Genomic DNA, 26,508 nt, shown 5'->3' with positions numbered 1-26,508 from the left:
GCTTCTGCGAGAACCAACTGCCCTTCTGGGATCAGGCTCTGGCAGAAACTCACACTGGCAAATAAAGCTTTCCCAGAAACTCAATTAACAGGGGACAATGCCTGCTGTCAATCAACTTAAGTACCTGGCTCTCTTTCAACACAACAGTCACACAACAGTTAGACTTTGACCACAGGAGCCAAGCCCAAACTCAGTTTAAAATCTTAGCCAAATCTTAGCCAAATCCTACCTGAAGCCAGGGAGCAAAAATGTCCTCCTGCTTCCTCTGCTTCTGCGAGAACCAACTGCCCTTCTGGGATCAGGCTCTGGCAGAAACTCACACTGGCAAATAAAGCTTTCCCAGAAACTCAATTAACAGGGGACAATGCCTGCTGTCAATCAACTTAAGTACCTGGCTCTCTTTCAACACAACAGTCACACAACAGTTAGACTTTGACCACAGGAGCCAAGCCCAAGCTCAGTTTAAAATCTTAGCCAAATCTTAGCCAAATCCTACCTGAAGCCAGGGAGCAAAAATGTCCTCCTGCTTCCTCTGCTTCTGCGAGAACCAACTGCCCTTCTGGGATCAGGCTCTGGCAGAAACTCACACTGGCAAATAAAGCTTTCCCAGAAACTCAATTAACAGGGGACAATGCCTGCTGTCAATCAACTTAAGTACCTGGCTCTCTTTCAACACAACAGTCACACAACAGTTAGACTTTGACCACAGGAGCCAAGCCCAAGCTCAGTTTAAAATCTTAGCCAAATCTTAGCCAAATCCTACCTGAAGCCAGGGAGCAAAAATGTCCTCCTGCTTCCTCTGCTTCTGCGAGAACCAACTGCCCTTCTGGGATCAGGCTCTGGCAGAAACTCACACTGGCAAATAAAGCTTTCCCAGAAACTCAATTAACAGGGGACAATGCCTGCTGTCAATCAACTTAAGTACCTGGCTCTCTTTCAACACAACAGTCACACAACAGTTAGACTTTGACCACAGGAGCCAAGCCCAAACTCAGTTTAAAATCTTAGCCAAATCTTAGCCAAATCCTACCTGAAGCCAGGGAGCAAAAATGTCCTCCTGCTTCCTCTGCTTCTGCGAGAACCAACTGCCCTTCTGGGATCAGGCTCTGGCAGAAACTCACACTGGCAAATAAAGCTTTCCCAGAAACTCAATTAACAGGGGACAATGCCTGCTGTCAATCAACTTAAGTACCTGGCTCTCTTTCAACACAACAGTCACACAACAGTTAGACTTTGACCACAGGAGCCAAGCCCAAACTCAGTTTAAAATCTTAGCCAAATCTTAGCCAAATCCTACCTGAAGCCAGGGAGCAAAAATGTCCTCCTGCTTCCTCTGCTTCTGCGAGAACCAACTGCCCTTCTGGGATCAGGCTCTGGCAGAAACTCACACTGGCAAATAAAGCTTTCCCAGAAACTCAATTAACAGGGGACAATGCCTGCTGTCAATCAACTTAAGTACCTGGCTCTCTTTCAACACAACAGTCACACAACAGTTAGACTTTGACCACAGGAGCCAAGCCCAAGCTCAGTTTAAAATCTTAGCCAAATCTTAGCCAAATCCTACCTGAAGCCAGGGAGCAAAAATGTCCTCCTGCTTCCTCTGCTTCTGCGAGAACCAACTGCCCTTCTGGGATCAGGACATTTTGACATTATATGCTTTTGCTTTTGCCTGATTCTTTAAAAAAATCTCTCACAAGATAGGTTCTGTAGGTTTGCTCTTAAGCTGAATTTGTATGTTAAGTTGGAACAGGTAAATTTTTAAGTGTAACTCCAGAGTGCAGTCCTTGGATAGTACAGTATAGGGAAGGGCCAACACAGCCGTGTTGTTTCCTTTGTTGTTTGTGCTTCTGTTCAAGAGATTCCACCTCACTTTCTGTCCCTGTGATAATTGGATTTTGGAAAACGTTGTTTGTTGTGGAACAAGGATTGGTGCTAAATCTTCAGTAGATATCCCCTTTCCCCATGATAATGACTCTTCCAGGAGTGGATTTCTCTTCCTTCTGAGAGGTAGATTTCCCTATCTGTTGTCTCAGCCCCGTTCTTAATTATGAGTTGCTTGTGTCCTGGTTTGTGAAGGCACTATGCTGTGTGTATTAACTGGAAAATGAAGTGCATGAAGCCCATTGGCTGAGCCTGCAAAGACCTGGGGATTGATTTGATACTATTTCTATTCTGCTGCTGCAGAACCAGTGTGGACAAGTTTTTCAGTGTTGGCTGAGTACTGCTGGTGAAGAGAAGAGTGTACTCAGAGAGGCCTTGCTATTTTGAGGCCTGTTTGCTGCTGAGGAAAGGGAGAAGAACCAGGACTGTATTCTTCTCTGAAGCAGATGTGTGGACTGAGAAAGGACTATTTATGACTGTTGACTTCTGTAAGTGATCAGAGGGACCATTGTAAATACTACTGTTTTTTGATCTCTTGGAAGCAGTTGTTGCACCTCAGCATTGGTTCACCTTGCTCTTAACACACACACTCCACCACAGCAGACTAGGTTTAAACAGTTTATTGATAAAAGATAGCAACGTCTGAATAAAAAGCAGTAAAGAAAGCAATAATCCAAATGCAATGGCAGTCAGTAAAAAGCAATGTTTCAAATGCAAAGGCAGTCAGTAAAAAGGCAATTTGTAGAATATAGTTCAAAGTCTCTGATATAAGAAATCAGTCCTGAAAACAAGACAACATATACTTCAGAGTATAATCCAAAACACAGGTTCCAGGCATGAACAAAGGCAAGAATCCTTTTCTAAGCTTAGACAAGGCAGGAGCTGTGCTTACAAAACCAAATGTTGCTTTGTCTGAAAATTTTCCCTGTTTCTCCCTTATTTACCCATGTTTACAAGCCAAGAAAGCATTTCTCTGTCCTTAAGTTCCCACGCTCTTACCAGCTATTCGAAGGGAATGTCTGGAATGACGAACTTTTAACCTTAACCTTGCATCTCTATCTAAGGAAGACTCCTCTGACTCACTGCCAGAGACACCTGGGACTTGTTGATGTTCCAAACTCTGTTGATGTTCTAAATCCTGTGAAAGGTCACCCTTATCACTAGATTCTGTTTCCTTGCTAGCCTGTGGCCCCTCTGACAATTCAGAGCCTTTGACATTTCCCTCATCAGCATTGCCTTGGTCAGCCTGCATAAACCCAAATCTCCCTTCATCATCACACTGAACCACAACATCAGTAAAGTTCTTGTATTTTTGTTCTGCCAACCTGAGTGGCATTTTATTGTTCTGCGGGTAACTCTGGGTCGCGGGCACATGTAAGAGCTTCCATTTATCATCATCATCAAGCTTGTAAGTCAGATGTTTGTGTTGTGGTAATCTCTGAGCGGTTAGACTCAATTTAACCCTCTCTGGGGGAGATTCCACCAAAATGCAGCAGAGTAGCAAAAGCAAAAGCTTTCAAATGCTTTACATGGGGTGAGCAAGAGAAGCCTTTGTCTATTTAGGATTGCAATGGACTGCAGAGTCTCAGTAAAAGTTCAAAAAGTATTTATTCAGGTAAAAAGAACTCCATTGTAGATAGAAAGGCTTGGGAGCTGTCTAGTCTACTCTAGACTGGTTTCTAAGGAAAAATAAGAAAGGAAAAATAACAAACATAGTTACATCTTGCCAGGAGAGACAGCAAGATGCTGCTTGTTAGCTAGAAGAACAAAGGGAGAAGAGAGAACCAAAATGGTTCCAACCTCATGGTCCAGTTTATTGGGGCCATAAAAGACATTCTGACCAATGGGAAGTTAGTGTCCCTGGAGATTCACATTTCTGCTAACTTCAAAGTAAGGAATGTGACGTAAAAAGGATAGAGGGAAACACAGTGAAGCCTGTCTAGGCATGCTTTGGAAACAGGGAAAGGATTCCCTCAATCTAACTCTATCATCTATCTAACTACATTTAGATTTGAGTAGTCCAGGGTGATTCCCAACAGTTTGTAACTTGGAAATGGCCTGTATTCAGCCGAACGGTCTTGAAAGAAGAAGATGTAAGCCTTACGGTCTTTTAGGGCAATGGGCAGAACCATTGCGATGCGCCAAACCTATCTCCTCGATGTACAAAGGACTTATGCACCTTGTAGTTGTTTCCTCCTTTGCCAGTTTCGGCGTCAAAATGTGCCAGAGTGCTGGATCACGAACGTGGGAACATGCCCCACGACCCTTCGTCACCGGGGAAGGCCAGGAAGGAGGGCGAATAGTAGGAAACCACCGTCATTTCCGGACGCGCCGAAATAGCTGCCTGGAGCCTCGTCTTTGTGGTCCGATTCAGGGATCCCATGGTCAGTCTAAGAGGGAAGGAGATACGGTAAGAAAGAATTCAAGGATCCAAAAGGAAAGCAATCTGAGGATGTCCAAAGAAGAAGCTTGCTCATGGCTACCCATCAATAGAAGTGTGTATAAGTGCCACCGAGCCACCTGTGGATTTTAGGGCGACCCCATTGATTTCATAGGGTTTTCTTACAGTACATCTACACTGCTGAATTCATGCAATTTGACACCACTTGAACTGCCATGGCTCTATGCTATGGAAACTTGGAAGTCAACTTTGAACATGTTTTAACAGTTTTTAACTGGGAATTTTAAAATACTGTTTTAATCCTATTTTGTGTTTGCATATTTGTTCCTGCAGGAGAGATAAAGCAGGGCATAAATATAATAATAATAATAATAATAATAATAATAATAATAATAATAATAATAATAATATAGTTTGGTAAGGTACCAGTCCTCGTCAAATTTGTCAAACTATAATTCCCAGGATACAATTGTATGGAAGCCTGGCAGTTAAAGTGGTGTCAAACTGTATGCAGTGTAGATGCACCTCTGCAAACCTTCAGAGCCATGAAATGATCCTTTCAGGGTCATTAATTTTTGCCTGGATCACAAAAGAGCCTGGATTTTGCATGGCAGTTTCTCTCTAGAATAGAAATCCTGCCTGGAAATGTTCTTTTTGGACTGCAACAATAAGAATCCCCTCTAACTACCGTGTTTCCCTGAAAATAAGACAGTGTCTTATATTAATTTTTGCTCCCAAAGATGTGCTAGGTCTTATTTTCAGGGGATGTCTTATTTTTCCAAGAAGAAGAATTCACATTTATTGTTGAACTAAAAAATGAACATTTATTATATACTGTACAGTAGTTGTCATCACAAACCAGCATAACCAGACAAACTCTGAATCCTATCAAGAATTTCTTGTTACTACCATTATTTCCATGTACAACTGGTATGTACATTTACCAATCCTGCATGCTCTGGTGTTCTGTTTGGCAGGTGCTGGGCCTGCTTCCAAACAAAAACTTTGCTAGGTCTTACTTTCGGGGGAGGCCTTATATTAAGCAATTCAGCAAAACTTCTACTAGGTCTTATTTTTCGGGGATGTCTTATTTTCGGGGAAACAGGGTATCTAGCTTGCAGGGGGATTCTGGGAACAATAGTCCAAAAAGTAACTTTTCACAGCGTTGCTCAATGTTCTTGACAATCTTGGGGTGCATCTACAAAGGAGAATGGGTGCAGTTTGACACCACTTAACTGCCAGGGCTGAAAACTGTGGAGAATTTAAGCATGGATCGAAAAGAGAACTTCCAGCCAGACTTACGCCAGCTTCCGGAGTTTGCAGTCGGGCTTTTTCAGCGCAAGGCACAGCTGCCGGACGCCATCGTCCCCCAGGCTGTTGTCACCCAGGTTAAGCTCCATTAAAGTCGGACCAGTTTCCAAAACGGAGGCCAGATCCGTGCAGGCGGCACCCGTAAGGCTGCATTGGTGCAACCTGCAAAGCAAAGAGACAGAACACAAGGAGGATGAAGAAACGACTCATACAATTTACCCCAGGTTTCATATATAACTAAAGCTAGGTATTTTCTTCTTTCTCATACTTATGAATTAAAACAGGGATCCCCAAACTAAGGCCTGGGGGCCGGATGCGGCCCTCCGAGGTCATTTACCTGGCCCCCACCCTCAGTTTTATAATATAATATATTGTGTATACATATAATATTGATAATAATATTATAATGTAATACAATATAACACTAATAATAATACCATATAATAATATTAATTATATATTCTATATTACATATAATATTACTAATAATATTACAGTATAGTGGTATAGTTCAATATAGTAATATATAATGCTAATATTGTGCTATGCTAATAATATAATATATTGTATGTACATATAATTTGTAAGCCACTCTGAGTCCCCTTTAGGGTGAGAAGGGTGTGATACAAATGTAGCAAATAAATGCAGTAAATAATAAATAAATAAATAAATAAATTTTAGACTTAGGCTCACCCAAAGTCTGAAATGACTTGAAGGCATACAACAACAACAACAACAACAACAACAACAACAACAACAACAACAATCCTAATTAACTTGACTATCTCATTGGCCAGAAGCTGGACCACACTTCCCATTGAAATCCTGATAAATGTATGTTGGTTAAAATTGTTTTTATTGTTCTTTCATTGTTGTTGTTGTTGTTGTTGTTGTTGTTTTTGCACTACAAATAAGACATATGCAGTGTGCATCGGAATTTGTTTGTATTTTTTTTAAAATGATAATCCGGCCCCTCAACAGTCTGAAGGATTGTGGACCGGCCCTCAGCTTAAAAAGTTTGAGGACCTCTGAATTAAAATAACATAATGAGAATTCAGGGCTTTAAACAGATCTTGGGTACATTGCTATTCCATGGAATCAGGGGAGCTATTGATATACGAGGGTTGAATGAAAAGTAATGCCTCCACCTTGGTAACTCAACAGATGACAGGTTCTGGCTTGTTCAGTAGACTCTCCTCTACAGTTCAATTTGGCGGGAAGCCTTAGCATTCAACGGTTGTGTTGTTAAAGTGCAAAGTATGGAACCCTGCGCAGACGGTCGGTCAATGAAACTAAAGCAACGTGCAGTCATTGAATTCTTGACAGCAGAAGGTGTCATCCCAAAAGATATTCATCTGAGAATGCCAACTGCTTATGGTAATTGTGTTGATGTGAGTCCTGTGCGTCATTGGGTGAGTAAGTTTAAAGAGGTTGAAGTGGGAACATCTGCCTTGCATGACAAACAAAGAGTTGGACGTCCTGTGACAGCAACCACCAAATTTCAGAAGCAAAAGGTTGACTGATTCAGGACGATTGACGTATCACTCAAGAAATAAATTTCAAGTATAATTGGCATTCACAAGAATGTGTGGGTCACATTATTGCTTTGCTTGGCTATTGGAAGATCTGTGCACGATGGGGATTGTGAGACACCAGTTGCGGAAACAGAGTGTCGACTTCTTCCGTGACGGCTTCAGAAAACTTGTTCATTGTTGGCAGAAATGTATCCAATTGTCTGGTGATGATGTGGAAAAGTGAAAGAGCACATTCTAAGGATTATTTCTGAGTCTGATTTATTAAAATATCCCCATCCAAACCGAAGTAACGAAGGTGGAGGCATTACTTTTCATTCAACCCTTGTATGTTGGAATAATTGAAATCTGCAATATTTGCTTAGCAATATTTAATAATAACAACTTTTGTGTTGTCGAAGGCTTTCATGGCCAGAATCACTGGGTTGCTGTGAGTTTTCCAAGCTATATGGCAATCAGGCCCAGCTAACACCTCCCAACAAAGGATTCCCCAAGGACTTTATTTATTTATTTATTTCCGGTATTTCTACCCCATCCTTCTCCCCTGGGGGACTCAGGGCAGCTTACAAATTAGCAACACAGTGCCATCACATCAACAATACAATACAAAAGGCATTAAAAACTAAAAACATTTAAAGCTGAAAGGCCGTTAAATGCTAATCAAGGTGGCTAATTGCACCATTCACAATTGCCTCCAACAGACAAGAATTCTTTCTCCCACCCTGGACATCATTCCACAGGTATATAAACCCCACTTGTCTAGTTTCCAACAGACCTCACAACTCTGAGGATGCCTGCCATAGATGTGGGTGAAACGTCAGGAGAGAATGCACCATAGGTCCTCCATTGTAGCCTTTTCCAGTGACATTGGAGGATCTAAAGCAGGGGTCCCCAAACTTTTTAAGCAGAGGGCCGGTCCACAATCCTTCAGACTGTTGAGGGGCCGAATTATCATTTGAAAAAATACAAATTCCTATGCATACTGCACATGTCTTATTTGTAGTGCAACAACAACAACAACGAAAGAACAATACAATATTTAAAAATGAAAACAATTTTAACCAACATAAACCTATTAGGATTTCAATGGAAAGTGTGGGCCTGCTACTGGCCAATGAGATAGTCAAGTTAATTAGGATTGTTGTTGTTGTTGTTGTTGTGTGCCTTCAAGTCATGTCAGACTTTGGCCGAGCCTAAGTCTAAAATTATTTATTTACTGCATTTATTTACTACATTTATATCCCACCCTTCTCACCCCGAAGGGGACTCAGAGCAGCTGTATGTGCATACAATATATTATATTATTAGCATAACACAATATTAGCATTCTATATTACTACTAGCTGTGCCCGGCCACGCGTTGCTGTGGCAAAGTGGTGGTGGTATTGGTTAAAATTGTTGTGTAATTTTTATTTGACATTATTTGTATTTTGTAATTAATTTTATTGTAAGTTATCTTTTTATTTATTATATTTTATTATTTTCTTGTATAATTTTTAGTTATTTTTTTGTTATTATGGTATTTTATTGTATTAATTTTTAGTGTTTTTTATTATTTTTTAGTGTTTTTTATTATTTTTTATTGGGTTGCTAGGAGACCAAGTTGGAGGAGCTTAGCCTTCTAACTGGCAGCAATTGGATAAAAGCAATTATTCCTCTCTCTCTAATTAGGACTTTATTCTTCTTTTCTTTTTGATGTATCAACCTAGAGCCGTGGATAATGGGTTGTGTTGTCAAATTTCGAGGTTGGGGGGCCTGTAGTTTTGTTGTTTTGTGGGTTGCCGTGATGCCATCACTCTTTTATATATATAGATATTGAACTATACCACTATACTATTACAGTAGAGTCTCACTTATCCAACATTCGCTTATCCAACGTTCTGGATTATCCAACGCATTTTTGTAGTCAATGTTTTCAATACATCGTGATATTTTGGTGCTACATTCGTAAATACAGTAGTTACTACGTAGCATTACTGCATATTGAACTACTTTTTCTGTCAAATTTGTTGTATAACATGATGTTTTGGTGCTTAATTTGTAAAATAATAATCTAATTTGATGTTTAATAGGCTTCTTCTTAATCTCTCCTTGTTATCCAACATATTCGCTTATCCAACATTCTGCTGGCCCGTTTATGTTGGATAAGTGAGACTCTACTGTATATAATATGTAATATATACCATATAATTAATATTATTATATGGTATTACTATTAGTATTATATTGTATAACATAAGATTATTATCAATATTATATGTATATACAATATATTATATTATTAAAACTGATATAAAAATATTATATTATAAAACTGAGGGCGGGGGCCAGGTAAATGACCTTGGAGGGCTGCATCCGGCCCCCGGGCCTTAGTTTGGGGACCCCTGATCTAAAGGTTTCCAGACGTAATACCTCTGTAAGAATCCTATATGATTTGGCTGCCTCTTCCAACAAGTGCCTTTCACGTACTTGAGCCTTTGCAGTCCACACTGTGGGTTCTTCATCCCTTTGCAGAATATATGGATTCCTGGGTCTCCCAAGGGGTTTCCTCCAAGATTGAGCTCAACGAGGCTTGGCTTGGATGCCAGAAGGGCAGAAAGGGGCTCACAGGCAGCAGCTGTCAGGTGGCACCCATGAAGCCTGCACGAGAGGAGAGGAGAGGAAGCATGCTCTCGGCAAAGTTGTGCACTTCTCTTGCAGGAACATTGCGCTCAGGGTTGACATTTCAGGATGTGATCGAGGTGACCACCCCCCCCCCCCCAGGACTTTGTAAAAGATAGTTCAAAAATCAAGACTTTATGTTCTATATTCCATATATTTATAGTAGAAGGTGATTGAGACTTTTTACTGGAGTTTACTGTGACTCTCTGCACAAAAGGTGTTTGACCTTTTAGCCTGAGGCAAGAGATAACAACTTCATGAATTGTAAAATCATGCTGCTAAAACTCCACTTTTATGAATTTCCATGCTGGGTTCTCCAGATGTTATGAACTTCGTTCTTATCAAATATTTTCAATTGTTTATACCATTCATGATTCCCCTTTAGGCAATGTAACTCACTTTTATGGATTCTCCCTTATTTCCATGAGATCTATCTATCTGCCTATATGTATTTGTACTCTTTGGGATCCCCGGAAAATATGTATTTTTCCCAGCATGGTTTATATTCCAACTTTATTTTATTTTTCATTTTATTTCATATAATTGTCAAATCATGAAATCAAATAGGAAATATTTTGAACTCAACCTGAACCCCAGAACTTATCCCATTTCCTATGACCCAGGCTTCCCTTCCCAAAAACAAAAGGATAATCTGCCACCGCTAAACCCAATCAAATTCAAATTGCATGGACAATATAGGGCTTGAGTCGCCGAATTCGGAGTGTTGACCTAAAGGTGATTCGCCCCAAGGCAAACATTGTCATATCTCACCCAAAGGAAAATCCAGGACACCTCAGGAAGGTGCCCTGCGGAGCCTGTCAATATGGCTCATCACCACCCATCTTTGCTTCCACCTCTGACACCCCAAGGCATATCTAAAATCTGTATACGTGACAGAAATCCGGACACCTTTGATTGCTGCCATTAATCCCTTTAGAAATCGGTCTAGCAGGACTTAATCCAACAGTTCCTGCCCTGTCACCTCATTGTTTCAATAACTCCCGCCTTCTCTTTCCTGATTGGCCCGAGTAGAGACAAAAGGCAGCTTCCTATTGGGCCAACAGAGCAAGGCGGGAAACGAAAGCCTGCCTCGTTCAACCTTCTAGCCTATCAACGATCAGATGGGCGGGGGAGCAGGGCGGGAAATTCAAAGGGCTGTCAGACTGAAATTTTGTATAAATATGGCTTTATTTTGATTGTATGGTACCCTAGTAGACCGAATGATCGCTACTAGAGTCCTCTTCAGCTGAATTGCTCAATAAAGACTCCTTGGCGGATTTTCCTTCAACTTTGGCGGACCTTCTTCATTTCGGCTTCAGGTTGTATTGCGGCTCATAATTCTCCTTTTGGCTTCGCCAAGGTCTCTCAGGACCGGATCGGGTCTCTCCTTAAGGGCCCCGATCCCCTAAAACGCGGTCGACAACAAGGACAAGAATATTAGGATCATAATGCCAATGGGATTCTGGGTGTTGGGAATCACCCTGGACTACTCAAGTCTAAATGTAGTCAGATAGATGATAGAGTTAGATTGAGGGAATCCTATCCCTGTTTCCAAAGCATGCCTAGACAGGCTTTACTGTGTTTCACTCTATCCTCCGGTGGCCTAGGGGATAAAGGCCTTGTGACTTGAAGGTTGGGTTGCTGACCTGAAAGCTGCCAGGTTCGAAGCCACCCGGGGAGAGCGTGGATGAGCTCCCTCTCTCAGCTCCAGCTCAGGAGCCTCCGGTGGACTAGGGAATAAAAGCCTTGTGACTTGAAGGTTGGGTTGCTGACCTGAAGGCTGCCAGGTTCGAATCCCACCCGGGGAGAGCGCGGATGAGCTCCCTCTCTCAGCTCCAGCTCAGGAGCCTCCGGTGGACTAGGGAATAAAAGCCTTGTGACTTGAAGGTTGGGTTGCTGACCTGAAGGCTGCCAGGTTCGAATCCCACCCGGGGAGAGTGAGGATGAGCTCCCTCTATCAGCTCCAGCTCAGGAGCCTCCGGTGGACTAGGGAATAAAAGCCTTGTGACTTGAAGGTTGGGTTGCTGACCTGAAGCTCTGCCAGGTTTGAATCCCACCCGGGGAGAGCGCGGATGAGCTCCCTCTCTCAGCTCCAGCTCCATGCGGGGACATGAGAGAAGCCTCCCACAAGGATGGTAATAACATCAAAACATCCAGGTGTCCCCTGGGCAACGTCCTTGCAGACGGCCAATTCTCTCACTCCAGAAGCAACTCAGGTTGCTCCTGACACGAAAAAAAAAACTCTATCCTGTTTACGTCACATCCCTTACTTTGAAGTTAGTAGAAATGTGACTCTCCAGGGACACTAACTTCCCATTGGTCAGAATGTCTTTTATGGCCCCAATAAACTGGACCATGAGGTTGGAACCATTTTGGTTCTCTCTTCTCCCTTTGTTCTTCAAGCTAACAAGCAGCATCTTGCTGTCCCTCCAGGCAAGATGTAACTGAAGGGAGATGTTGACTCTAAGCTGGAATGTGTCCAGAGGAGGGAAACTAAAATGATCAAAGGTCTGGAGAACAAGCCCTATGAAGAGAGGCTTAAAGAACTGGGCATGTTTAGCCTGCAGAAGAGAAGGCTGAGAGGAGACATGATAGCCATGTACAAACATGTGAGGGTAAGTCATAGGGAGGAGAGAGGGAGCTTGTTTTCTTCTGCCCTGTAGACTAGGATGCAATGGAACAAGGGCTTCAAACTACAGGAAAGGAGATTCCACCTGAACATCAGGAAGAACTTCCTCACTGTGAGAAGGGCTGTTCAGCAGTGGAACTCTCTGCCACGGAGTGTGGTGGAAGGTCCTTCTTTGGAGGCTTTTCAGCAGAGGCTGGATGGCCATCTGTCGGGGGTGCTTTGAATGCGATTTCCTGCTTCTTAACGGGGGGTTGGACTGGATGGCCCATGAGGTCTCTTCCAACTCTACGATTCTATGATTCTATGACTTTCTTCATAATGTTCAGGTGGAATCTCTTTTCCTGCAGTTTGAATCCATTATGTCCTAATCTCTAGACCAGAATAAAATAATGGGACATCTTTCCAAATATTAAAACAAGGCCGTCGTGTCTTTTCAAGGGAAGGAATAGTAACACTCTATCCTGTATTGGTCAGTCATTTCTGGGATCTTCTCAGAATTCTATAGTATAGACCAGCCAGTAGACTGTTAGGAATTATGAGAGTTGAAGTTCAAAACATCTGGAGAGAGGGCCAAAGTTTGCCCATGCCTGCTATAGATCCATCCTATTGTTAGTGTCTTTCTGTTGTTAGATTGAAATGTTATATCAAGTTTTGCTGTTGGGTGTTTGCAACTGTGTGTTTCCAGCAGCACAAAGGTTAAGCACAAGCCAGCTTGATTGATTGCCCACAGGACCAACTGTCTGGCCAGAACTCATGAACTCAGGAATGTGGGAGGTGCCTGGTTTGTAAAGATAACAGCCAAGCTGAGCGGAGAAGACGAGCCATGTGTGCAGAGAGCTATGGCTTTCAGCAACTGTATATATTTTTTATAATAAAGTATTTAGACCTGCAGTAAATCAGCAGTAAATCAGTGACTGAGCTGTTGTTTTATTGGTGCCACTTTGCTGCTGCATAAAGTGGTCCTTCGGGTGAGCAGACGGAGAGAACTGACTCACCAAGTCAGTCAGGGTGACGGATGATCGATTCAACTCCCCATCCCATCATCCACACCACCCTGACACCTATGACAAACCAGATGCATCCTATGACAAACCATCTCCTTTTTCAGAATCTGATCCCATTCTGGCACATTTCATTCAGGGAGGAGTGGATCACTTACTGGAGACTCTGCAGCTGACAGTGGGAATCGAGTAGCCCTTGACACAGCTCGGTCACACCACAGTCGCCCAATGGATTTTCAGAGAGGTCCAGGCTGGTCAGGCTCACGTTGGCTGCCACAACCGAAGAAAGATCTTTGCACGTGGAAACCGTAAGCCCACAACGGTTCAGCCTGAGGAAAAAGGTGCAAGAAAATACTGTAAGTGGGAAAAAAACATGTTGAATTCAACCCTATCTGGTCTAACAGTGGAACAGCACTGTGGTCATGGAATCATCAAATAATAGAGTTGGAAGAGATCACATGGATCATCTAGTCCATCCCTATTCTGCCATGCAGGAAAAGCACAATCAAAGCACACGGACAGATGGCCATCCAGCCTCTGCTTAAAAGCCTCCAGGGAAGGAACTTCCACCAAACTCCAAGGCAGAGAGTTCCACTGCTGAACAGCTCTTCTTTCGGTCAGGAGGTTCTTCCTATTGTTCAGGTGGAAACTCCTTTCCTATCATTTGAACTCATTGCTCCATTGAGACCTAGTTTCAAGGGCACCAAAAAACAAGACTGCTTCCTCTTCCTTAAGACATTTTTTCACATATCCATGGCTCTCATGTCTCCTCTCAACCTTCCCTGCTGCAGGCTAAACAGACCCAGCTCTTTAAGATGCTCCCCAAAGGGATCATTCATGGTCTCCAGACCTTTGATCCTTTTAGTCACCTCTTCCTCTGGACTCCTTTCAGCTTAGAGTCAATCTCTCTTTTGAACTGTGGGGCCCAGAACTGGACACAGTATGATTCCAGGTAAAGAGGTCTGACCAAAGTAGAATAGAAAAGCACCATGATCTAGATCTAGACACGGCTTCTTCTGATGCAGCCCAAAATCCCATTGGCTTTTTAGCTGCTGCATCAAACTCTTTGCTCATGTTCAACTTGTTCTCCATGAAGACTCCAAGATATTTCTCAGCTGGACTGTTTTCAAGCCAGGCATCACCCATCCTGCATCTTTGCATTTCATTTTTTTCTGCCTAAGGGAAATATTCTACTTTTTTCCTTGTTGAAATTCTTTTTGTTAGTTTTGGCCAATCAGATGTCTAATCTGTTAAGGCCATTTTGAATCCTGATCCTGTTCTCTGGAGTATTAGCTAATATACCTCCTAATCTGGTGTCATCTGCAAACTTATTTATTTATTTTATTTACAGCATTTATATTCCGCCTTCTCACCCCAAAGGGGACTCAGGGTGGATCACATTACACATATAAGGCAAACATTCAATGCCTTTAACATAGAACAAAGACAAGACAAACATAGGCTCCGAGCTGGCCTCAAACTCATGACCTCTTGGTCAGAGTGATTTGTTGCATCTGGTTGCAGCTGGCTGGCTGCTCACCAGCCTGCGCCACATCCTGGGCCTAACTTCATTAGCATTCCCTCTAAACCTTCATCCAAGTCCTTAATAAAGATATTGAACAGTACTGAAAGGACCAGGACCAAACCCCATTTATGCCACCCAAAGAGTCACTTCTTTCCAGGATGAAAAGAAACCATTGGTGAGAAACACCTTTTGGGTTTGGTCACTTAACCAATTACAGATCCACCTAATAGTAGTATTGCCTAGCCCACCTTAACTAGTTTTCTTGCAAGAAGAACATGGGAGACTTTGTTGAAGGCCTTACTGAAATCAAGATATGCTACATCCACAGTGTTCCCTGCATCTACCAAGCTTGTAACTCTTGCTTGTAACTATAACTCTTGTAACTCTGCATCCACCAAGCTTGTAACTCTAGCAACAGACTCTGTACATGGCAAGCCTGCCAATGGGACAGGCAGCACCACTATAGATGGATGGAGTATCTTTGGTGTTATGCATATTTGCAAAGCTCCTGACAACTTTGCTGAGTCCGAATGGTGAAACGTGAATGGGTATGTACAAGAAGGCAGTATTAAAGGCTAGGCACTCATTCTGGACCCAAGGAGACCCCAAAAAGATATATGATGCCATGGAGATCCTTTCTAATGCACTTACCGGATCACTGAAAGCTTCCACAGCCCTGGTAGGAGTTGCCCCAGTCTTTCAGGTCCCAACTCAAAGTCAGAGAGATGAAGTGACTGGAGAGAGTCAGAAGCCGACAAGCAGAAGGCAACAGCTGCAAGGTCTAGGTTGGTGGAGAGCAGGTCCCTGAGGTCCAGATCATGAATGTGTCTCATGATGTTCTTGGCAAACGGGAGGTCCTCGGTCTCATAGAGGCAATGGCACAGTTCTAGCAGCTTCTCTTCACTCCTAAAGGAGTGATGCTTAACTTCCTTCTCCAACCATATCCCTAATTCTTGCCAAAGTCCATTCCTGGATGTCCTACAGCCCCAATTTCCTTGAAGGATATCCAGCCTCCTCTTTCCGCAGAGGCCGAAAAGGAAACGCAGAAGCAGAGTGAAGTTGGATTCAGTTTGGTGTCCAAATACTTCCTCCAGTTCTTGGAAAGATGATATAGTGTTCCCGTCTGAGTCCAGGAGACAAAAGGACAAGGCAGCCAGCAATTCCTGGAAACCTAAGTGGTTGAACTTGTATGTAGTTGTTACATGGCAGTCTTGGAGGAGAATGCCTGGATGAGTTGAAGCATTGCCTAAGCCATGTTCCTTGAGCACTCCTTCATCGAAGACTGCCGTCTTATGGAGCAGCCTCTCTTTGGCTAAGCGGCAAAGTCCTTCCAGGTTGACCAAAGAATGGCACCCCAGGAACTTGAAGAGGAGCCACACATAAATGTCTGTGACCGTTGCCTTCTCTGGGATATCTTTAAGGGGATCCCTTTGGGTTGTCCGACTGAAGATGGAGCAGATCACAGAACATGAAGCGGGAAGGAAGCACATGCGGGAAAGAGTTTCGTTGCTCCTCACAAGCTCAAAGGCCCGAGCACCATCTTCTCTGTCCTCAAAGAAGCGTTGGAAATACTCCTTCCTCTGAGCCAGGTGGAATCCCAACACTTCCACACACCTTGCTGATCTGAGGTATTGTAGGAGGGACCCAATGGCCTTTGGCCTCGTGGCTACCAGGAGGTGGCATTTGGCAAAGAGCTTTCTTCGAAGTAATCCAAGCACTAAGTCAGTTACGGGTTTCCTCTTGTGCAAGTCATTGCTTGGACCTTCGCTTGGAAGATTGCCGAGATTAAGTTCATCAAAAGCATCGAGGACAATGAGCAGGTTGTCTTGGTGCATCAAGATGTCCTCCATTGCGAGAGTCCCTGGAGGGCAGCTGTTGGCTATCAGGTCAACCAGACTCATGGTTTCACTGCTACTATTCAATGCTCCACAGGAGACGTAAAAGGCATAGGCAAACTTGGCCGGCCAAGACTCACCAGATGCCCAGTCCAACATCAACTTCCGTAGAGCCATAGTTTTCCCTATTCCAGCCGGCCCAAACAACACAGTGGTTCTGGAGCTTCTCCCCTCGGCATCAGGGCCAAACAGTCCCTCCAGGCCAAGGCTTGGGCATCTCTCTGGATGAGCCTCCATCTCCTGGTGCTTCCTTTCCATGGCCAGCAGTTCATGGCCTCTTTCTTCAGGATCTGGTTTCCTGCCCCTGAGAAAGAGCTCTGTGTATCTTTGGTGGTGGCTCACTTTCTGGCCAGAACGAGGGTTCAGTTCAGGGATGTGACTGAAGGTATCTTGGATGTGCCTCTGATATTTCTTCCTGCATTCTAATGGAATCACACAGAATCACAATCAGGAGGTCCATAACTCAAGGAATAACCATTCTATCCTCTACTCACCCCTGCTCTAGTCATCTCATCCTCTGCTCATCTTATCCTCTACGCATCCTATCCTCTATTCCAATGGTTCTCAACCTGTGGGTCCCCAGATGTTTTGGTCTTCAACTCCCAGAAATCCCAGCCAGTTTACCAGCTGTTAGGATTTCTGGGAGTTGAAGGCCAAAACATCTGAGGACCCACAGATTGAGAACCACTGCTCTATCCATTCTACAGTATACTCATCCTATGCACCATCATATCCTCTACCCATCCTATGCTCTACCCACCTCTGTTCTAGCCATATTATCCTTTACTCATCCTATGCTCTACTCAATCTATGTGTTACTAATCTATGCTCTACCTATCCTATGGTCCACTCATCCTATGATCTTCTCATCCATGTTCTATTCAGCTCATGTTCTACCCACCCCTGTTCTAGCCATCCTATAATCATTCTATGCTCTACCCATCCTATGGTCTTACTCAACCTATGCTCTACCCATCCCTGCTCTCACCATCTTATTCTCTGCTCATACTATGCTCCACTCATCCTATGGCCTATCCATCCTATCCTCTACTCATCCTATGCTCTACCCATCCCTGCTCTAACCATCTTATCCTCTACTCATCCTCTCACCATCTTATCCACTCTCCTCCTATGCTCCACCTATCCCTGCTCTAGTCATCTTATCTTCTCCTCATCCTATGCTCCACTTATCCTGTGGCATATTCATCCTATCCTCTACTCATCCTATGCTCTACCCATCCCTGCTCTTGCCATCTTATCCAATACTCATCCTAAGCCCTGCTCATCCTATGCTCAACTCATTCTATACTTTGCCCGCCCCATGCTCTACTTGTCCTATGCTCTATCCCAGTGGTTCTTAACCTGTGGGTCCCCAGATGTTTTGGCCTCCAACTCCCAGAAATCCTAACAGTTGGTAAACTGGCATGGTTTTCTGGAAGTTGTAGGCCAAAACACCTGGGGACCCACAGGTTGAGAACCACTGCTCTATTCATCCTATGGTCTTTTCATCCCATGTTCTAACCACATCTGCTCTAGCTATCCTATCCTCTATTCATCCTGTGTTCTACTCATGCTATGGTCTATTCATCTGTGCAATACTCATCCTATGCTCTACCTATCCCTGCTCTAGCCATCTTATCCTCTACTCATGCTATGGTCTACTCATGCTATGGTCTATTCATCTGTGCACTACTCATCCTATGCTCTACCCATCCCTGCTCTAGCCATCTTATCCTCTACTCATGCTATGGTCTACTCATGCTGTGGTCTATTCATCTGTGCACTACTCATCCTATGCTCTACCCATCCCTGCTCTAGCCATCTTATCCTCTACTCATGCTATGGTCTACTCATGCTATGGTCTATTCATCTGTGCACTACTCATCCTATGCTCTATCCACCCCTGCTCTAGCCATTTTATCTACTCTCATCCTATGCTGTACTCACCCTATACTTTGCCCGCTCCATGCTCTACTTATTCTATGCTCTCCCCATCCTATGCTCTACTCATCCTATCCTCTACTCGTCCTATGTTCTCCCAATCTTATGATTCTCCCCAAGTCATGAATAGTACCATCCCCCTAGATCTAGGGAAGGCTATTTTTCAACAATGATTATATTAATAACAACAAATTATTGTTTGTTCGGTTGCAACCTAGAATGTTAATTCAATAGATAGCTAAAAGCAGAAGCTGGGTGACTATATGTCAGGACTGCTCTGATGACGTCTTCCTTCCTGGCAGAAGGGGGTTGGACTGGATCACTACTGGAGGTGATCTGTTAGGAATTGTGGGAGTTGAAGTCCAAAACACCTGGAAGGCCCAAGTTTGCCCTTGTCTGCTCTATAGTTTTCCATGGGTTTCTTCTTCAAGATGCTTCTGGCAATAAATCTGGGAGGAAAGGCAGAGGAGCTAAAAAAGGAAGTCCAAAGCCCAGTGGTCCACAAGAGATGCAGAGATGGATTGGAACCTCAAGTAAGGGAGACGGAAGTGTGGCTGCGAGGCCCTGGAAGCCCACGCCAGTCAGGATGTGTGCGCAGGATTTTTCTCCTTCTCTTGTTCTGAAAGAGACAGAGGTGCAACATCCTGAGCATCCCAGACCATCTCTATCTCCACCTCTGGGTTTGTCCACACCATAGTGTTAATGCAGTTTGACACCCCCTGAAATGGCATGGCTCAATGCTATGGAAACTGGGGAGTTGTGGTTTGGTGAGGCACCAGCTCTCTTTGGCAGAGAAGGCTGGAGACTTTGTAAAACTATTTTTTCCCAAAATGCACAAAGGATTCAACAGCTTCCACTCTTCTTGCCATTTCAGTTCTACTCATAGTATGAACTCATGCTCTACTCATCCTATGCTCTACCCATCCTATACTCTACCCATCATTTCCTCTACTCATCCTATGCTCTACCCATCCTATGGTCTATTCATCGCATTGTGTATTCATTCGTGCTCTACTCATCCTATGCTCTACCCATCATTTCCTGTACTCATTCTATGTACTACTCATCCTATGCTTTACTCATCTTATGTTCTACTGAACCTATGCTCTACCCATCCAATGGTCTGTTCATCCCACTGTCCATTCATTCATGCCCTACTCATCCTATGCTCTACTCATCCTATGTCCTACCCATCCAATGGTCCATTGTCTATTAATTCATGCACTACTCATCCTATGCTCTATCCATCCTATACTTTACCCACCATTTCCTCTACTCATTCTATGTACTGCTCATTCTATGTTCCACTCATCCTATGTTCTACTAATCCTATTCTGTACTGATCCTTTGGTCTGTTCATCCTATTCATGTACTACTCATCGTATGCTCTACCCACCACTGCTCTATCCATCTAGGTGGTCAAACCTAAAGATAGCTCGCTAGCTAACTAACTAGATATGAATGATGGGAGTTGAAGTCCAAAACACCTGGAGGGCCGAAGTTTGCCCATGCCTGGTCTAGACTGAGGCAGCAGCTCTTTAGCTTTAGAGCCCTGTGGTTCTGTTAATAGTAAACAAGTAAACAAAACCAATTTCATTTCTTCAGCAGAAGAAATGAAATGCACAGGTATCGGGTGAATGACACCTGGGTTGGAAACAGTCCACGGGAAAGGGATCACAGAGTCTGAGACCACAAGCTGAGGATGGGTTTATGGTGTGATGTGGCCACTAAAAAGCCCAATGTGATTCTAGACTGCATCCATAGGAGGATAGTGTCCAAGGGAAGTCCTAGTCCATCTCCCTTCTGCTTTGGCCAGACTTCATGTGGAATAACCTAATGTCCAGTTCTGGGAAAAGCAATTCAAGGAGGAGATGGACAAGTTGTTGAGAAGTGGACGCTATTCCAGGTGAGGTCTGACCAAAGCACAAAAGAGGGTGACTATGACTCCTTTGGAATAAATTCCACTAGAGTTGGAAGGGCCATCCAGGCCAACCCCTTCCTATCAAGGAGAAGGATGTAATTAAAGCCTTCCCAACAGATGGCCATCGAGCTTCTGCTTAAAAGACTCCACCAGACTCTCAGGCAGTATATATTCTACTAGAGTTGGAAGGTACCCCCAAAGTCCATCAATTCCAAACCCCTTTTGCCATCAGAAAAATTCACCATCCAATCCCTCCCAACAGATGACCATCCAGCTTCTGCTTAAAAGACTCCACCAGACTCCCAGGCAGTCCATCTATCTATCTATATAAAAGGGTAATGAAATTTCAGCCTAGGACAAAACAACAAAACTACACATCCCAGAAACACTAAACTTGGCAGCACAACCCCTCATCCATGCCTCTACGTTCATACAACAAAAATAAAAATAAAATCCTAATTAGAGGGAGAGGAATAATTGCTTTCATCCAATTGCTGCCAGTTAGAAAGCTAAGCTCCACCCACTTGGTCTCCTAGCAACCCACTCACCCCAGGGGACAGGCAGAGTTAGGCCTCACTTAGGCCTCTTCCACACTGCCTATAAAATACAGATTATCTGATTTCCCATACCACCATACTTCGCCACAGCAACGCGTGGCCGGGCACAGCTAGTATTCTATTAAAGTTGGAAGGGACCCCAAAGTCCATCAATTCCAAACCCCCTTTGTGATGCAGAAAAATTCACCATCCAATCCATCCCAACAGAGGACCATCCACACATACACCCTTTACCTTTCTGTTTCCACATCTGGAGCCTGGAGGCCGAGTCCCGCATGTTGATCGTCTTGAGGACCTGGACGGCGACCTCTTTGGCCCCTTCCTCCCCATAGGCCCCCAGCAAGAGCTGGACGGTGTCCACGGTGTCCGCACTTTCCAGCTTGCTCAGCGGGATCCGGTCCTTCCCCTCCATCTTTAAGAAGCAGAGCTTGTTCTTGAAGCGCTTGAAGTTTTCTCCGCGAAGGTCGTCCAAGGCGAACAGGAGGGCATCTTCCAGGGATTCTTCGGGTTCTTCCATTTTAATCCTGCTTTTTCTCTCTTTAGGCACAACGAAACCAAACCCTCCCTTCAAATATCATTCTCTGAAAAAGAAGGGGAAGACACACACTTTGCAAAGTAAGCAGAGTAGAGAAACGCAAAAAGCTGCCAGGAGCAGATCAGGCGCTCTTATCTAGGAATGCAGTTCCAAGAGAGGGAACAAAGTGCAAAACTACGGCACCAATTAAAGCAGGCAAACAGAGCGTATTTGCACTCAAATACGCTGGTAGAAAGCAGGGCCAACTGAACTCTGTCTAGAAGTTGCGGTTTTCAGAAGTGGAGCCTTAAAGGGTTACTAGGGCTCTTCCGGAACAAGAAAACCCAACTTTTAACCTTTAGAAAAAAAAAGTCTGTCTACTAAAGTGAAACTGGGTGTTCATCTATACTGTTGTTGCACCTCAGCACTGGTTCACATTGCTCTCAACACACACCCCACCACAGCAGACTTGGTTTTCTCAGTTTATTGATAAAAGACAGCAAAATCTTAATAAAAAGCAGTAAAGAAAGCAGTAATCCAATTGCAAAGGCAATCTGCAGAATACAGTTCAAAGTCTCTGTAGAAAATAGTTCAAAGTCTCTAGAATAGCATATCAATCATGGAGAAACAAGGTAGCATGAGCTTCAAAATACAGTAGGGTCTCACTTATCCAAGTTAAACGGGCCGGCAGAACGTTGGATAAGCGAATATCTTGGATAATAAGGAGGGATTAAGGAAAAGCCTATTCAACATCAAATTAGGTTATGATTTTACAAATTAAGCACCAAAACATCATGTTATACGGAGCCCCCAGATGGCGTAGTGGACTAAGTGACTTGAAGGTTAGGCTGCTGATCTGCAAGCTGCCAGGTTTGAATCCCACCTGGGGAGAGTGTGGATGAGCTCCCTCTATCAGCTCCAGCTCCATGCGGGGACATGAGAGAAGCCTCCCACAAGGATGGTAAAAACATCAAAACATCCGGGCGTCCCCTGGGCAACATCCTTGCAGACGGCCAATTCTCTCACTCCAGAAGCAACTCCGGTTGCTCCTGACACGAAAAAATAAAAATAAAAAATCATGTTATACAACAAATTTGACAGAAAAAGTAGTTCAATACGCAGTAATGTTATGTTGTAATTACTGTATTTACAAATTTAGCACCAAAATATCACGATATATTGAAAACACTGACTACAAAAATGGCTTGGATAATCCAGAAACTTGGATAAGTGAGACTCTACTGTACAATCCAAACACAGAATCTAGGCAGTAACCGAAGCGAGGATCTATTTCCATGAGCAGAGACAGGGAAAAAGTTAAGCTCCCAAATTCAACGTTGCTCTGTCTGAAATCTTCCCCAGTTTCACCCTTTTAAACCATGCTTGCAAGCTAGAAAAAACATTCCTCTGAGCTTTGGCTCTCACACGCTTGCCCGCGATTCTCACAGAACACCTGGGATTGAGTCTCAACCTTAATCTAGTGTCTCTATCTAAGGAAAACTCCTCTGCCTCACTGCCAGAGCCACCTAGACTTTGTTGATGTTCATCTGGATGTTGTTGATGTTCAAAATCCTGTGAAAGGTCACCCTTATCACTAACTTCAGATTCCCTGTTAGTCTGCGGCCTTTCTAACAATTCAGAGTTTCATACCTCACAACCTCTGAGGATGCCTGCCATAGATGTGGGCAAAACGTCAGGAGAGAATACTTCTGGAACATGGCCACACAGCCCAAAAGACATACAACAACTCAATTCAGAGCCTTCAACATTTCCTTGATCAACCTGCTGAAACCCAAATCCCCCTTCATCATCAGACTGAACCACAACAACTGTAGAGTTAATACAGTTTGGCATCAATGCAATGGAATCGTGGGAATTGTAGTTTTTCAAGGTCTTTTGCCTTCTCTGCCAAAGAATGCTGGTGCCTCAACATACTATAAATCCATAACATTGAGCCAGAGCAATTAAAGTGCTGTCAAACTGCATTAATTCTGCAGTGCAGACGCAACACTAGAGATTCCTAGAGAAAACAAATCTCCATGACCTGGAGGGACCTTTGGTGCATCTTCACTAGAGAATAAATCCATTTTGACACCATTTTAACTGCTTTGACTCAATGCGATGGAATCCTGGTTGTTTGGGCAGAGGTGAAATTCCATCACATTGATACATGGTAGTTAAAAGTGGTGTTGAACTGTGTTAATTTAGCAGTGCAGACGCAACCCTACTGATCCCTAGAAAGAACAAATCTGCAAATAACCCAATCCACAAAGATGCAGAGGAATGACTATATTCCAAAATCTGGAGGAATAAAAACCCAAAGTGCTTCTGGTCCCAAACATTTTGGGCAAGAGAGGCTTCCTCTGCACCTTCAGTTCCAAAGGCTATAGATGCAGCCGGAACATTGCATCTGCTGTGACTTTTCCTTTTTCTCAAGAGCAAAAGTTTTTTTTTTTTGGTGGTTTTACCAGCTGTGATGAAGAAGCCGCAAGTTCGGTGCTTTCCCAGTGTTTCCAAAGGAAGCCGAAAGCAGCAGCAGCAGCAGAAGCAGCATCAGTGGAGCAAAAGTGAAAGCATCCCTTTCCGAGGCCTCATTTGGTTCTCAAACATCAGCTGTTTCTCTGACGCAAGCGGCAGGAAGGCAGTTTCCCCCTCTTATCATCCATCTCAACATCCTTTATGGCAGCAGGCTAGAACAACCTCCCAAAGCAGCCGCTCCCAACCCTCCCAACGCAGCAGAAAAACCCTGCCACTGCCCGGTTGGCACTGCAAACCCACAGTCCTTTGAACAGCCAGAGTCAAACAAACAAGCAGGATTTTGTGATCTGTTAATGCTAACACTATACCTCTATATTCTACCTACTACTATAAATCTTCCAGTTTGAAACAAAACATAAATACAAAAATAAAAGAAACATACAAGCATGGAAACAATTCAACGAATCTTCATTTGCTATCTGATGGTTTTTAATCCCTTAATAGACTTTCAGTGAAGCCATGGCCCTTATTGAGATTAGTTGATGTCAGATAATCGTAGAATCAGAGTTGGAAGGTACTGCAGACTAACTCAACCAGAGAAATCAGCCATAGCAGAGCCCTTGATGAACCAACCTGGACATAGTATATTATTTGAGGACACAGAAATGCTGGACCACTCCAACAACTATCATGTCAGACTACACAGAGAAGCCATTGAAATCCATAAGCATGTGGACAACTTCAACAGAAAGGAGGAAACCATGAAAATGAACAAAATCTGGCTACCAGTATTAAAAAACTCAAAAGTCAGAACAGTAGATGGGAAGCAACACTCTGAGGGCAGAGGAGCCCCAAGGATGGCTAATGATAAAGAATGCCCCCAGGCAAGAGATAAACCTTTCCAATGCTAATTAGGGTGATTAACTGAAACATTAGCGCTGGCTTCCAACTGGCAAAGGACTCTTATCACACCCTGGACTCTCCACAGATATATATTTACCTTCCTTGCCTAGTTTCTCCATGCCTCACAACCTCTGAGGATGCCTGCCATAGGTGTGGGCGAAATGTCAGGAGAGAATACTTCTGGAACATGGCCACACAGCCCGAAAGACATATAACAACCTAGAGTTGGAAGAAACCACATGGGCCATCTAGTCCCATGCTTGCCATCCAGAAAAAGCCCCATCAAACACCCCTGGCAGATGGCCAACCAGCCTGGTTAAAAGCCTTCGAGGAAGGCGCTTCCCATTGTTTTCTCCTGCTCTAGAGATTAGGACACATTAGATTCAAACTGTAGGAAAATATATTCCACCTAAACATTATGAAGAATGCCCTGAAAGTAAAACCAGACAAGAGAAATCACTGCTTCCTGGGAGTCTGGAGCATTGTTGATTTATTGTTGTAAATTTGTGTTTTTGTTTTGATTTTATATTGTGATGTTGGGCAAGACCCCATGTGAGCCGCCCCTTCGGGGAGATGGGGCGGGGTACAAGAATAAATAATAATAATAATAATAATAATAATAATAATAATAATAATAATTCCTTCTCTGGAGATCTTGAAAGAGAGGCTGGATGGCCATCTGTCAGGAGGGCTTGAATGGTGTCATACAGTCAAAGAAACCTAGAGTTGGAAAATACCCCAAGGGCCATTCAGTCCAACCCTTTTCTACCAGGTGGGAAGATACATTCCAAGCCCCCGATACATGGCTGTACAACCGCAGATTAACAACCTCTGGAGAAGGAGGCTCCACCCAACTCCCAGGCAGCATGGCAGAAGTGGGTTGGACTGGATGACCTTTGGGGGTCCCTTTCATCTTTAGGTTCCTACAGCATGCACTCGTGGGTCCCACACGTCTGTATCCCTATGTTGAGATAGAACCATAAAATCACGGAATAATAGAGTTGGAAGCGACCATCTAGCCCCACCCCCTGCCAGGCAGGAAAAGCACAATCAAAAGACCCCTGGCAGATGGCCCTCCAGCCTTTGTTTAAAAGTCTCCAGGGAATTAGCTTCCACTTGACACCGAGGCAGAGAGTTCCACTGCTGGACAACTCTTCTTACGCACAGGAATTTATTTCTAATGTTCAGATGGAATCTCCTTTCCTGTCATTTCAACCCATTGCTCCTAGTTTCCAGAGCAGGAAACAAGCCTACTCTCTCTTCCTTATGACACCCCTTCAAATGTGTTGTCGAAGGCTTTCATGGCCAGGATCACAGGGTTGTTGTATGTCTTTCAGGCTGTGTGGCCATGTTCCAGA

At 43.7% G+C, this 26,508-nt stretch overlaps 1 protein-coding gene across 5 annotated transcripts; it reads right to left on the bottom strand.

Moving 5' to 3' along the window:
- Positions 1 to 2,486: 2,486 nt before the first annotated feature.
- Positions 2,487 to 24,977, bottom strand: LOC103280697 (NACHT, LRR and PYD domains-containing protein 3). 5 transcript variants are annotated; one of them, XM_062972636.1, is made up of 7 exons: positions 24,238 to 24,977; positions 21,490 to 21,836; positions 15,593 to 17,258; positions 13,575 to 13,745; positions 9,538 to 9,765; positions 5,585 to 5,755; positions 2,487 to 4,271 (listed from the first exon to the last, which is right to left on the bottom strand). In XM_062972636.1, the coding sequence occupies exons 2-7, from the start codon at positions 21,770 to 21,772 to the stop codon at positions 4,118 to 4,120; spliced, it is 2,673 nt and encodes an 890-aa protein (XP_062828706.1). In that variant the 5' UTR covers positions 21,773 to 21,836; positions 24,238 to 24,977; the 3' UTR covers positions 2,487 to 4,117. The 5 variants fall into 5 exon arrangements, with proteins under 5 accessions (XP_062828706.1, XP_062828707.1, XP_062828708.1 ...); XM_062972637.1 differs by having other exon boundaries at positions 9,595 to 9,765; positions 24,238 to 24,973; XM_062972638.1 differs by lacking the exon at positions 9,538 to 9,765 and having other exon boundaries at positions 24,238 to 24,976.
- Between the last annotated feature and the right edge of the window lie 1,531 nt (positions 24,978 to 26,508).

Source organism: Anolis carolinensis, chromosome 2 (genome assembly GCF_035594765.1).
Source record: "Anolis carolinensis isolate JA03-04 chromosome 2, rAnoCar3.1.pri, whole genome shotgun sequence".
NCBI classification, from domain to species: domain Eukaryota; kingdom Metazoa; phylum Chordata; class Lepidosauria; order Squamata; family Dactyloidae; genus Anolis; species Anolis carolinensis.
Note: the sequence above shows the minus strand (reverse complement) of the source record. Positions and strands in the feature narration are given on the sequence as shown.